We start from the raw sequence: 14708 nt of genomic DNA, 5'->3' as shown, positions 1-14708 counted from the left end.
CAGACATGGGATTTCAAACTGCAAATAAATAAAGTATACACCCACAACATGTGCAGTGCAAATTCCAAGTAAACAGGATGACAAGGAAATTTAATAAACATATAGTTGCCAACACTGGTTTAACGGGACAATCCTAATATTTTAATGCCCTGTATTCCCATTCTCTGTTTAAAAACAGATACCTATATTGGTTGCAGTGATTGAAAAAGCATTGTGCAGAAAAATAATGCTATGAGTGTAGGAAGAGGCACAGTGTTTAACTAGTTTATAGGTTTAATGTCATGCATGATATCAAACCTCTACAAAAACAGTGTAACTGACCAAAAAATAACCTCCTTTAGATTCAAATAAATGATGTTGGCAACTAGATAACATGGACCAGATTACTCTAAAGATTATAGACAGAACTAAGTGAACCTCTGAACCATTATGGTTTGGGGGGGGGGGGGGGACAAAACCTTAATTGTAGTAATATAATAGTTAAGACATTCAACTTTATAACAAACCAAAAATGGTTTGATTCTGCATTGCTCAAGGGACAAGAATAATCCTTTTCCAAAGAGCCAGTGCAGAATATTTTTTTCTCTGCTTCATTTATTTTTATATCGATTTATTATATCCACATAGCCCTTGTAGTTATTGAAAGAGAACAACCTTACTATGGCATAAATAATGAATTGGGGAAAGGTAAGGAACAGAACTAAAATTTACATAAATATAAAATTACACCTTATGGTACTCTTGTGCAATTTCCTTTTCTTTAAAGAAATGGAAGAAAATGGAAGAGTTATGTGGTATATCAAAACTACAGTGTATCATCATATTCTTCAATGCCTTTTAAGAATATGATTTTTATGGCTGCATTATAATTCTACAGTTTGTTTATTTCTATGTACTGAACACTATGAAAGATGACTTTAATTAACATCATTGTCAGATAACAAATTAAACCTTAGATAAATAGAACCAAGATTTCTTTGCTAAAATATAAATGTGCATGAAAAAAGGAAGAATCTTTGTAAGTAAAAGGAAACCATTCCTTTTCTGAGACACACATATTATTCACAAATTGAGCAGACATGAATATACCTAATGAATTACTTCAGAGAATTAAGGCTTCTAGAAAACTTCAGTGCCAGAATGACCTTTCTCCATCAGTATTAAGAATAAAATACTTTTTGTACTTTAGGTTGTGCTTCATTTTTCTAAAGATTTTTCTTAGTTCTGCAGAATTTAATTGCATAAGATTACATACTGTAGGGGAGCATTAGAACTGTTTATTGTTTTACTTTAAGTAGGTGTTATACTATGTTACAGCTATAAAATTTAATTATAGTACTGATTTGTTGCTAATGTACATTGAGTAGTTGGCTCATTTCACCTTTTTTTCATGTTTAATGTGACCATTTCTTCTATACTTGCCGTTTGGTATCCCATTCTGGTAATGTCCATTGACAGTAACATGTTCATCAGTGGACCAAAAATGTTTGCTTTGCTTGCAAATAAATTTTGCTATCCTGGCCAAAATGTAGCAGAGTAAGGCAGTACAAAGTAGCACAACAAAGGCAATATCCAATAAGAAATACTGATATAAAGAGACAGTGTAAACTGCAGATCGTAAATGCTGTGCTCCATTATGACGAAGGATGTAATTAATCCAGTAGACTGTTCGATTAACAGGATGAGCTGGTTGGTCTTTATGGATTTCAGACAGCTTCCTGGCCTGTCGCCTGTAGCTATGAAATAAAAATTAAAAACATAATAATAATAATAATAACAACAACAACAACAACAACAACAACGCTGCATTTTCAATTCTAACATTCCCATACTATTTTATCATAATTAAACATAATTTATTACACAGGTAATCCTCAACTTATGATCACAGTTGGGACTGGAATCTTGGTTGTTCAACTTCAACCTCAGTTGCTCTGCTGAGCAACTGCAATCCTGGCACTTTTTGTTGTCCTTAAGCAATCTCATAAGTTCTTGAGAAGACAGAACCTCAGATCAGGAGCCTAGGTTGGAGGGGGAAATTCTGGCAGGTTCTGCTCAGAAGCTGAAATTCCTCCCTGTCAAAATCCAAACAGAATTTCGAACTCCTGAGTGGAGAAACACTTCCAAGTTGCCTGCACGTCCCCTCCCTGGACCTCCCCCAGTTCCCCTGAGGCACCCCAGATTCCTTTCCTTACTACTCTATCTTTCCATTCAGGAGCTGAAATTTTGCCCTGCCGAAATCTACTCAGCAGGCAGCACCAACCTTCCATGCCAGCCTCCCCACTGACTTTCTGGGAAGTGGGTAGAGAAGATTGCAAATGGAACAGGATTGTGGAATGCTTAGTAACCAGTCGTAACTACAAACAAGATGCTTAGCTCCCAAATCGCAAATCACTTGATTGCAGAAGTGATGATGCAACGTTTTGTAACATCTAGAAGTGCTTTACAAACCATAAAACACCCTTTCCAATACCACCCTAATCCCAGACATCCATTAATTGTTGTTAAGTTGAGAACTACCTGTATGGTAGATGGTTAGGACAGCATAATTACCATAAATTCTTTATAAACTTTTATTTCACTGAAAATTTAGCAAACTTTGTTTTGTTTTTTTTAAAGAAAAGACAATTCTTACCTGGGCTCATTAATAACTTTCACCAGTGCATTATATAACTCATCCTCCGTAAGAGTCTTCCAGTTTAGTAGTATACCCATGCCCTTGGCCTGCACTCGAGTCATGGTGTCATAATGGTCTCCAAAAAGAGGGATTCCCACCACAGGAACACCATGGTACATGGTTTCAAAAATGCTATTCAGACCACCATGACTAAGGAAGGCCTTAATATTAGAGTGACCTACAGCAGCAAAAGGTAAGGTACAGGAAAGAAAAGTGTTTAATCACAACCCAGAACAAAATCCATGCATCTAAAACCTGTATGCACATTGAATTTAATATTGGAATAATAAAACCCACTCAGATTCTTTGATTCTTTTTTCCGTTACAGATGAGATGATAAGCACACATGGAATTTCTCACTGCTGTTACCATAGATAGGACACAGAAAATGAAATAACTGTACTCATTACGTTAGACTAACTGAATATCAGGAAGAGAAATAAACTTAGAAAGGACTTGCTTTAATTTATCAGGCTATATAAAGTGACAACAGGAGCATTTATATTTTCACATTTGCAGATTCTGTTAATATAGCCCTACAATAAAATAGAGCTTATCTGATTGTGTTTCCTATCTGGTCTACTTGGGAGGCCGATATCAATATTTAAGAAACTAGATAGTTCTCCTATAATAAAGGTAGTCCTCATTTAGTGACTGCAGTTAGTTCTGGCAAAAATCTCATAGTTGCTAAGAGAATCATGTAATTTAGAGAGGGCAAAAGGGGTTGAAAAATTACTGATTGCTGCCATCTTATTCAGATAAAGTTTTCTCATACAATGTCCTGGGTCTGACCTTTTCTTTGTGTCCTCCCAAGGTGGAGATTGCTTAAGCAAGGTACACTCTGTCTTCTTAATCAGTTGATTAGAACACCCGTGACTGCTGCCTGAAATTGACTTAATCGGTTTTACACTGAAGGATTTTGCTGTTGTAAATATGTGCATTGATCAGAAAGTGACCAATTGATTACTATCAAATTTGCAAACAGTCCCTATCTCAGGCAGTTCTAAATAAAGACTACCTGTACTTCAGTATGAATATACAGCATATGAATATATGTCTTATGACTGTTCAATTGATACAGTATTTCAAATTTAATTTGTGTTTATTACTTGTCTATCATAAAAAATTAGCAGTATAGTTTAGTCTGTAGCAACCTGCTCAAGACACTCGTGATTTCATTCCCAACTACCTCACACATTGCCTCTGAGGGAATGTAGATCTTGATACAGAAAAACCGTTCCACCTATAATCTAAAGCTAACAGAAATGGTCAGCTATCTAATGATCCATGTTAACAATATTCCTATATAGATTTAGACTACAAATACAGGTAGTCCTTGTCTTACAATCATTCATTTAGTGATTGTTCAAAGTTGCACTGAAAAAGTGACTTAAGGCCACTTTTCACACTTATGACTACGATCGTATGATCAAAATGTGGATGCTTGGCAACTGGTTTATATTTATGATGGTTGCAGTGTCCTGGGATCTTGTAATCATCTTTTGTGATCTTCTGACGGGGAAAGTCAGTGGGGAAGCCAGATTCACTTAAGTGTGTTACCAACTTGGCAAATGAAGTGATTCACTTAACAACTGTAGCAAGAAAGGTTATAAAATGGGCAAAATTCACTTAACAACTGTCTTGCTTAGCAACATAAATTTGGGGTTCAATTGTGGTCATATGTCAAGGATTATCTGTAAGTCTAGTATGAAAAAACAAATATGGTACAAGAGGTTAACTTTAAATGATAACTTCCAACAATACTTACCTAATAAATCATTTTGTGGTAACCATTCTATAAGTTTTGTATTGTTACCTAAATTCCTGGGATTTTTACCTGAAAATCTAAAATACAAAAGAAATGAAAACTTAAAACTAGATTCCAAAAAGAATACAGTAATGTATTGTTAGTTTTCAATGTTCAACTTATCAATAAAAATAAATAAAAAAGCAATATGAACTTAAATATTAAATATATCTGTACATATATTTATAGATATATCACTATATATACGTACCGTAATCGTATAGGTACAATAAATGTACTGACATTTGTTAAAGTGAGTAAGTCTTAAAAATTAGTTTCAGGAGGTTAGATACCATATTGTAATAGAAAATGCACTAGACTGAGTAAGGTAGTGTAATGCATTGAAGAATTTGTTTAATTTAATTTACAGTGCATTGAAGAGAATATAAAGCAAAATAGTGAGATATTGTTTTAGATCCTCCATACTGGGGGACATGGGAGTGGGCTCTAGATATCCCTTAACTTTTTTAAAACTCTCTCTTTCCTTCTTCTGTGTATCATGGAGAATGGTGGCACCAAAGAATTGGAGATTACCAGGAAGTGATATGACCATGGCAGGGGAGAAAACAGTATTCTCTGAAGCTGCCTCAAGAACAAAGCCTTGTGCAATATGGAACAACCCCAAGGAGCATACAGGGGCCTGTGAACAGAAAAAGAACATCACCTGAAAGTTAGGTGGCGTGCTGCAGATCCTAGGAAGTGCTGTCCCATGGGGGCAACTGCACCATTCCCCAAGGCTCTCATACCTTGGGGAACAGCATGAGGTGGTCTTTTTCAGTGGCCCATGGGGGGTGTTAGAGTTGAAGTTGAATTCAGGGCCTCTACTTTAGGCCTAACCTTGGCATTGCTGCCGAGTGCTATTGTTCAGAGTGGCCTAGATAGAGGGGAAATGGAGAATTGTTCCCCTTTCATTTGAGAGGTGTAATATCACATCAGCACAGTCAAGTTAGCCTAAAACCATCATTGGTTCAGCATAAAAACAAGAAGCTAACAATAATAGCTTTTCTATACTTGAATAACTGTCACATGGAGGAGGATATGGATTTATTTTCCATAGTGCCTCAGGATAGGACAAAAAACAATAAGTGGAAGCTTTAAAGAGAGATATCCTAATTTGAAATTAATATGAATTTCCTGATTGTGCAAGCTATAAAACATAGAATAGCTTACCTACTCAAGTTATAGATGTCTATTACTGGAGGTTTTTAAACAAAGATTGTTGAGACCAAGGCATACATACTTACTTTAGTTCAGCAGCTGGGATAGTTTTCATGGTAACCATGAATTATACTTCTGACATACAGTCCTGGCACTACTCCTTAATCACTTCTAATAATACCCCCACAATGATAAGGCACCAGTAGAAGATTAACAACTTTACACTAAAACAAATATAGTGCTGAATCAACTGCGCAGGGAGCCTATTTCAGATACCTGCTTTATAGTCAGCGATTTTTAATTCGGAATGTTAACAGATATACCTAAATGATATATACACATTACATTTTCAGAAATACGTTTTGTTTAACATTGCATCATATTGTATCAATTTCTATTTACTTAATAATTAAGATTAAATGAACTGTACAATTTGACCAGAAACACCCAAATGTTACCATATATTGATTGACCTGGATTACGACATTGGTTTGTTCCAGCAGTTTTTCCATTTGGAAAGAACATTTAACAACACATATGCCCTCACGCTCAGCAAATGCACTAGGCATTCCTAAGATCCAGCAAAATAATCTTTTGGGTAGACTGCTTCATGAAGCAAAATGAGCCAATAGCTCTCCTGCCTCTTACTGACTCTAACCTGGTGGAATGGGCGAGTACTGCATCTCACCCAAGATTTCACACTACTGCTTTTGAAATTGAAATACAACATCTGAAATTGTGAAAGTTTTTCAAGAACGAGATGGAAACTTTTATGTAAAAATGAGAAAAGGAATAGACCCCTCACTCTAGGATCCACCTGTTTCCATAAAACAAAAATATTCATCAATCCTACTTTATTTATAAATTAAATAATATTAATATCTTACCTCCAAATTACTCTTTGAGGAAGTCTAGCCAGAGCATGTGCCAATTTATCTGCTATATCTTCAGGTAAGTATTTCACTCCAGCTCCAAATGATACAAGGACAAAGCCATTTTCAGTAGCACCATTCACCCATGTTTGCAGATCCTATGGAAATAATTGGCTTGCTATCAACAAACATACTATTGGAAATACATCACACCATAAGTGTGATGTCGTAACAATAATATAGTATTTGATTGAAGATTCATCAATCAATCAATAGTCCAATTATTGTTTCAGATGCTCTTATCCTATGCTCAAAGTGACTTCACTCGGACAGTTTAAAAAAAAGAAATGAAATATCAAAGCTGAGCTACTCTCCCTTGAAGCGTAGGTAGATTGTATGAATTCACAGATGACTTGAAAAACTTCGATTACAGTCAAATTCACAAGTAGCCTTCAGAGTGATATCTGATTCAGATATAAGGGTAATAAACTAAAAGTGGATCACATCTGGAAAATACTAATGGGCAATATGCCCAAAGATTGCAAAGTGAAATCTGATGTTTAAACAGAAATGGCTATCGAAAGTAAAAAGTTATCTTCACTGGCTATGTGTGAAATATGCTCAGAATAGCACACCTAGCATTGAAATAATTATTAGTGATTGATCTGTCTAATGTGTGCAGATACCCCATTTCTAGGGATGTATTTTCAGATAGTAACAGAGTGTATTAGCCACCAGTATTTTGACAGCTACTTGCATTGTTTAGGGAATCCCATCTTTCCAGAATAAACAGCAGAACTAACATATTTCACCTGAGTTATAGAGGAAGAAATTAGGTAGAATTTGTCCTGCCCAGATGAAAGCTCAAGACTACCTTAATAATAAAAAAGCACTATGACAAAGGAGAACTAAATGCAAAGTAAGTTTATCAATAAACATAATCTACTGTTCTGTTAAGCTGATGTGAACACCACTAAGAGACTATTTCCCAATCAATCAAGGTGGTTAAATGTTCAAAGGGCACCGAAAATTAAAACAGAAGAAGTGATTCTCTCTCTCTCTCTCTTTCTCTCTCCTTCCCTCCCTCTCTCTATCTACCAGTGGTGGGTTCCTACCGGTTCAACTGAATTGGTAGTGGTTTGGCGGCCTGGGTCACTGGAACCGGCAGCGACCCAGGCCTGCCATGCCCCCGAACTGCTTCCTCGGTCGCCGCCGTCACCATCTTGTTTTTCAGTTCTGCGCATGCGCAGAACAATTTCTATTGCACACACACAGCATGTCTGCACAAAGCCAACTGGCAGTAGTGCCAGCCGGAACCTACCCTTGCTACCTACCTACCTACCTATCAAAAAAGCAGAAACTATTTGAAGATTAAAGGGCAGACAACCAACCATGTTGTCCAATGGGATGCATATAACAGTACTTGTCAACAGAAGAATAAAAAAAACTTTGCTTTGGCAGTTCATTTCTGGTGTGATTTAAGGTGCTGGTTGTTACCTATAAAGATTTACAAGGTAGCTAACCAGGTTAGTTGTTGGTCCATCTGTTTCTTGCAACATCTGCTTGGCTGATTAATCCTGCATGGCGAGCATGCTCCCGATTCCTTCAATTAAACAATGGTCATCTATTGAGAAACCAGGCATTATTGGTAGTAGCACCTGCACTCTTGAATGACGTTTCCCCAAGATCCAAATGACATCATTTTGCTGTTGTTTAGAAGAATTGTGAAGAGCTGGCTCTTTCCCCAGGGAAAGTGAAAGTAAGATATGGAGTTTTATCATGCTGGGTATCTTTAATATTTATTTTTTATTGTTTTATTATAATTTATCTGTTGTAAGCCTTCCAGAGTCATTGCAAGTTGGGCTGCATACATGTTTAATAAATTATTAGTAGTTATAATCATTTTCATGGAGAAAGTACTGAATGGTCTCAGTTCATGCTTTTATCTTGATCATGGGAGATGACAGAAATACCTTACCAAAGTGAAATATGAATGTCCATGATACAAAGCTATATTTGGATACTTTAAGTTCAGCAAGCCTAGCAGATGTTATGAGATCACGGTATCATCTTAAATACTTTTTTGACCAACTTGGCAATCAAGCTGCAACATAACCAGAGACACTGGTGTCTGCAAATGAATTTAGACCATGCTCCCATCCACTGAAATATTGAACACATTCAGGGTTCCCATGGATTGCTAAATATTTATTTCTTGAATTCCCCATCTACAAAAGAGGCTATCAAGAACCAATTACTCTAATTAATTCATGCAGCTAGGAACATATGCCAGCACAGTCTTTCTCTGTAAGATATAAGGAAGTGATGTCAGGCTACACACACCAATCCCACAGCCTCAGACAGAGGTTGAGTAAAGAGGGTAATTTCATGCCACCCTGCTGGTTTATGCACGCCACTATTAGAGAACCATCAAAGAGAAACTTCACAATTTGAATGATTGGCTGAAAACATGCAGCAGCCTGAATATTCACACCTGTGGAAAGTGTGAAAAACAGATTCCCCACCCCCCAATTACAGAACTACAGTTCCTAAACTTGCAAAGACATTCTGGTAGCTGTCATCATAGGACCCAATAACAAAATTAGTAAGAATAATTAATCTCCAGCCAGGACACCCAAGACTGAATGCAGGGTGACTAAACTCAACAACAACTCTTGTTTATTCCCCTCTGATCATCTGGCAGGCAATTAAGGCAGGATACTATTTTCTCATGTTGATATGTTATGGCAAGTTAAGTAATTCACCACTTGGAGACAAAACTATAGATCAAGGCTGTCAAACTCCTGGCCCATGCACCGGATGCGTCACATGCTGGTCACGCCCACACCCATTTTAAGGAAGGGAAAAAAGTCCTGATGTATCACGTGACACCGCCATGACTCTCTTGCTCTAAATGAATAAAGTTTTCTACTATCATATCTAGCAAGTCTCTAGAGGGCAATATTGAGATTTGTATCATGATGATTCTGCATTGATATGTCTATTGCTGTAACTGTGGAATCTTGGAATGGCATGGAGCAGATTAAGACCAGAACCATTTTAATGCTCAATTTTCTCATGATTCATGGGTAGAATTGCCAGAAATTCCTTTGTTCTATTGACCTGGGACTCCTAAATCTATAAATTGATTTATTTATTTGATTGATTGAGTTTATTAAGTTTCTATGCCGCCCTATTCCCGAGAGACTCAGGGCAGCTAACAATAAAAAGGGAGGGGATACAAAAAAATAAAATAAAAAACAGCAATTTAAAATTCTACAACAGCCATAACCTCGAATGGGGCTGGATAGTTCAGCAGCCCCAGGCCTGCCGGAACAGCCAGGTCTTAACTGCTTTGCGGAAGGCCAGAAGGGTAGTGAGGGTCCGGATCTCCACGGGGAGATCATTCCAGAGGGCCGGAGCAGCCACAGAGAAGGCCCTCCCCCAAGGAGTCGCCAGCTGACATTGGCCGGCAGATGGAATTCGGAGGAGGCCTAGTCTGTGGGATCTGATAGGTCTTTGGGAGGTGACTGGCAGGAAGCGGTCTCTCAAGTACCCAGGTCTGATACCATGTAGGGCTTTAAAAGTAACGACTAGCACCTTGAAGCGTGTCCGGAGACCAATGGGCAGCCAGTGCAGCTCGCGGAGGATAGGTGTAACGTGGGTGTACCGAGGTGCACCCACAATCGCTCGCACGGCTGCGTTCTGGACAAGCTGAAGTCTTCGAACACTCTTCAAGGGCAGCCCCATGTAGAGTGCATTACAGTAGTCCAGTCTTGAGGTGATGAGGGCATGAGTGACTATCTGAAGGGCCTCCCAGTCCAGGTAGGGCCGCAATTAGTGCACCAGGCGAACCTGGGCAAAGGTCCCCCTGGTCACAGCCAACAAATGATGTTCTAAAGTCAGCTGCGGATCCAGGAGGACTCCCAGATTGCGGGTCCTCTCTGAGGGGCATATAATTTCACTCCCCAGGCTGAGAGATGAAATAGCTGGACCATCTTTGGGAGGAAGCATCAATAGCCACTTGGGATTGTCGGGATTGAGCACCAGCTTGTTCGTTCCCATCCAGACGCTGACAGCCTCCAGGCACTGGCACATCACTTCAACCACTTCACTGAGTTGGCACGGGGCGGACAGATACAACTGTGTATCGTCCGCATATTGGTGATATTTAATCCCGTGCCGGCGTATGATCTCACCCAGCGGCTTCATGTAGATGTTAAATAGGAGGGGGGACAGGACCGAACCCTGCGGCACCCCATAATTGAGGGGCCTAGGGGTTGATCTCTGCCCTCCAACCAACACTGATTGCGACCTGTCCGAGAGGTAGGAGGAGAACCACCGAAGAACGGTGCCTCCCACTCCCACCTCCCGCAACCGTCGCAGAAGGATACCATGGTCGATGGTATCGAAGGCTGCTGAGAGGTCAAAGAGCACAAGGATAGAGCAGTGACCCCTATCCCTGGCTCGCCAGAGATCATCGATCAGCGCGACCAAAGCAGTTTCCGTGCTGTAACCAGGCCTGAAACCAGGCTGAAAGGGATCCAGATAATCGGTTTCATCCAAGGACCGTCGGAGTTGAAAGGCCACCACTTTCTCAGCAACCTTCCCAACAAAGGGGAGATTGGAGACTGGATGATAGTTACTCAAGATGGCTGGATCCAGAGAAGGTTTCTTCAGGAGGGGTCTCACCACCGCATCCTTTAGGAGGTGTGGGAAGGACCCCTCCTGGAGAGAGGTGTTAACTATCGTCTGGATCCAGCCACATGTCACCTCCCTGCTGGTCAAGACCAGCCAGGAGGGGCATGGGTCCAGTATATAGGTGGAGGCACTCACCGTTCCCATGGCCTTGTCCACTTCCTCAGGAGCGACAAGTTGAAACTCGCTCCATAAAATTCGCTCAAGACCTTCCCCCGGTATCTCGGCTGGTACCGTGCAATTGGAGTCCAGATCTGTCCAAATCCGAGCAACTTTATCCATTAGAAACTGAACAAATTCCTCAGCCCTACCTTGTAAAGGGTCGTCCGCATCCCTCCCTTTCAAGAGGGAGCGGGCTATTCTAAATAAGGCGGCTGGGCGCGATTCAGCGGATGCAATAAGAGCGGCAAAATGTGCACATTTCGCCGCTTGTATTGCCACGAGATAGGTCCTGATAAAGGCTCTCATCAGTGCTCGATCTGACTCGGAGTTACTGGCCCTCCAGCGGTGGTTCATCTCCCGGAGTTCCTCAGTAAACCAAGGAGCTCTCCTGGATCCACTACCTCGGAGAGGCCGTAAAGGCGCAATCCGGTTTAGAGCCCCCGCCGCCGCTGTATTCCAAGCAGCGACTAAGGACTCTACCGGATTGTGGACGAGAGTGTCAGGTATTTCTCCAAGCGCCGTCTGAAATCCCACAGGGTCCATCAGGCACCTGTGGCGGAACCACCTAATCGATTCCTCCTCCCTACAGTGGGGGATTGGTCTCCGAAAGTCAAGCCTCAGTAGGAAGTGATCAGACCATGACAAGGGCAAGATCTTAATGCCCCTCAAATCTAGATCACGACTCCACTGCTCCGAGAGGAATACGAGGTCGAGTGTGTGCCCCGCTGAGTCGGACCCTGGATTACTTGGGTCAAGTCCATGAATAGTTGCAGTGGTTAAGGCATCAGGTTAGAAAAGAGAAGTTGGTGAATTCTTGTCCAGCCTTAGGCATCAAATGGACCAGTCACTCTTCTCAGCGAAACTCACATCACAGTTATTATTGTTGGGGCGAGGGGGGGGGGAAATAGAACAAAGGAATATTAAATATATTCACAGCTTTAATTATTTATAAAAATAATAAAGGATTAAAAAAGAAAAAAGAAAAAGAATTGGATAGATAACAAAGAATTTACAAATGTGATAGTTATGTTCTGCCATATTTATTAGTGATTACGGATACTTGAATATCTTCAATGTCAAAACCTCTATTAAACCCTATGCAGAACATTAATATCAGAAAATGGCAAGTAATATAATATGGTTCATAAAATAAAATTATGAAATTATCTGGATATCTGGTTAAGAATTCTGAGTGTTGAAGTTCACCCATCTTTAAAGTTGTCCAGGTTGAGAAACACTGCCTAGAATATATTCCACTAATAAAATACCGATATAAGAACTATGAAAAACTAGGTGTCACCCATAATTTGTAGTCTTTTTAAAAGCAAAATCTATATTAAAAGGACTATGAACATCACTATAGTTTTTTGAAAAAAATAAAATACGACTACAAGGTAACATTGAATGAATATAGTCTGCTTGTTGAAAACTTTGTTCTGCGGGGCAGGTTGTGTATTCCTAAAAATAAATAAGTAACATGAAATTAAATCAAAACTTATATAAAATTATATTATAGAAGTAAAAGGACCAAGTGGGTGAACATGTTTAACTGAAATCGTCTCTATTAGATGCTGCTCAGAGTTTTAACCATTTTAGTATTTTAAAATACATGATTACAAGACAGATATGGTATTGTACTTATGCCACTGAGTGTCCTTTGTCCTCTTAGGGTTTTTTGTAATTAGCTATTCTTTGCAGGCATAAATACTAAATGCACAGCTGTGACTATATAGTGTGAGGTCCCAGCTGGCAGTAACCAGTGGTGCCTAATACTGAGCTTTGTTTCAGATAAACAACGCACACAAATACAAACATAACCGAGCTTCAACGTCTAAAACGCTCTCTGTTCAGCTCTTGGAATCAGAGATGCAGAAGCATCAGTGACTATTTCCTAATATTTTTGTGACAAATCATTTATAGAAAAAGATACTTGCAATGAAGCCATGAGTATTTATTTGTAGAGGTATATTTTTATATGAAGTGATTCTGGGTCAATCTTCATATAAATACATAAATTATAAAAATAAAGTCTAAAATCAAATTGAGAATTTAGATCAAATCAAATTTATTAAAATCCATCATCACATCTCCTAGACCAATTTGCTAAGATATCCTCTGAAAATTCTTCTGGCTCATTGATGCTTCTGCTACAAGATTTGGAAATATTACATTATTACAAAAGGATTTTTCATTTTCTGTTTCCATGGAAATCTCACACTGAGTCTTAACCAAGCAGCTAACAGCAAAGAATGCTGGTATTTGTAGTTTAGACCACATAGGTTCTCAAACTTGTATTATTTGGTATTATTTTTGATTCTGAAGCACTATGCTTATTATTCCCATTAATGCAGCAAAATGGTGTGCTAATATATACACCACAGAGAGATAGACAAACAGACAAATGTAATGAATTGGTTTGCAAACAAAACATTTGCCATTCATTTTTCAAGTCCGATCTCCCACCATCTCATCTCATCTCATCTCATTCCACCCCACCCCACCCCATCCCTCCCAAATCCAATCTTTTCATTTATTCTGCACTACTGAGATGGCAAAGCAAAATGTAAGATAAATTTAAGGAGGCTGAGTGATTCCTCTCTTTTTTCCTCCAAGATTAAAAAAAATTCTTTGGGACTATTGGGAGTATGCTAGAAGTATGTCAGCATTTTTTCATTATTTTCCTAATAAAGTTTATAACCCTGCTCAAGCCCCCAAATAAAGTATGCTTCACAAGTAAACTTTAATAATAATAATGATAACAATAACAACAACAACAGAATAACAGAATTGGAATGGACCTTCGAGGTCTTCTAGTCCAACTCCCTGCTCAAGTAGGAAACCCCATTCCATTTCAGACAAATGATTGTATAATCTCTTAAAAACCTCCAGAGTTGGAGCACCCACAACTTCTGAAACAAGTCGTTCTACTGATTGTTCTGTCAGGAAATTTCTCTTTGGTTCTAAGTTTTCTTTGTTTTTCCTATATTCTGAAAAAGCAGTATTTCTTCATGACATTACTACAGTTTTACTAATTACTACACAGTATAATAAATAACCACCCACAGAAACTATGAGGGTTGTCACAGAGGTAAATTTGCCTCTGAAGGGATCTGTCTCTTACCAAAATTGGGTCTGTCTTTTCCTCAGAGTCTCATTTAAGAGATCCGCTAAATTATCCAGGAGGGACTTGGTCACCTGGAACAGGGCTGCTGGATGGCTATCTGAAGCTCAATATTATCTGAGTCCCAGTTTGGAAAATTTTCACTGACAGAATAGCAATCCACGTGTCCAGAAATTTTTACTGCCCTAGTAACAAAGTGCAGTTTTTGTGTTC

At 39.0% G+C, this 14708-nt stretch overlaps 1 protein-coding gene across 1 annotated transcript in view; it reads right to left on the bottom strand.

The window, feature by feature from the left end:
- Positions 1 to 832: 832 nt before the first annotated feature.
- Positions 833 to 14708, bottom strand: part of UGT8 (UDP glycosyltransferase 8) — a 54553-nt gene continuing 40677 nt past the window's right edge. Inside the window, exons 3-6 of the mRNA XM_032224513.1 lie at positions 6530 to 6672; positions 4446 to 4522; positions 2636 to 2855; positions 833 to 1736 (exon numbers count right to left, since the gene is read on the bottom strand). Of these exons, the coding sequence (XP_032080404.1) occupies positions 1373 to 1736; positions 2636 to 2855; positions 4446 to 4522; positions 6530 to 6672 (804 nt within the window). The 3' untranslated portion in view covers positions 833 to 1372. The remainder of the gene's footprint in view (positions 1737 to 2635; positions 2856 to 4445; positions 4523 to 6529; positions 6673 to 14708) is intronic.

This window comes from Thamnophis elegans, chromosome 9 (genome assembly GCF_009769535.1).
Source record: "Thamnophis elegans isolate rThaEle1 chromosome 9, rThaEle1.pri, whole genome shotgun sequence".
In the NCBI taxonomy this organism is placed as follows: Eukaryota; Metazoa; Chordata; class Lepidosauria; order Squamata; family Colubridae; genus Thamnophis; species Thamnophis elegans.
Note: the sequence above shows the minus strand (reverse complement) of the source record. Positions and strands in the feature narration are given on the sequence as shown.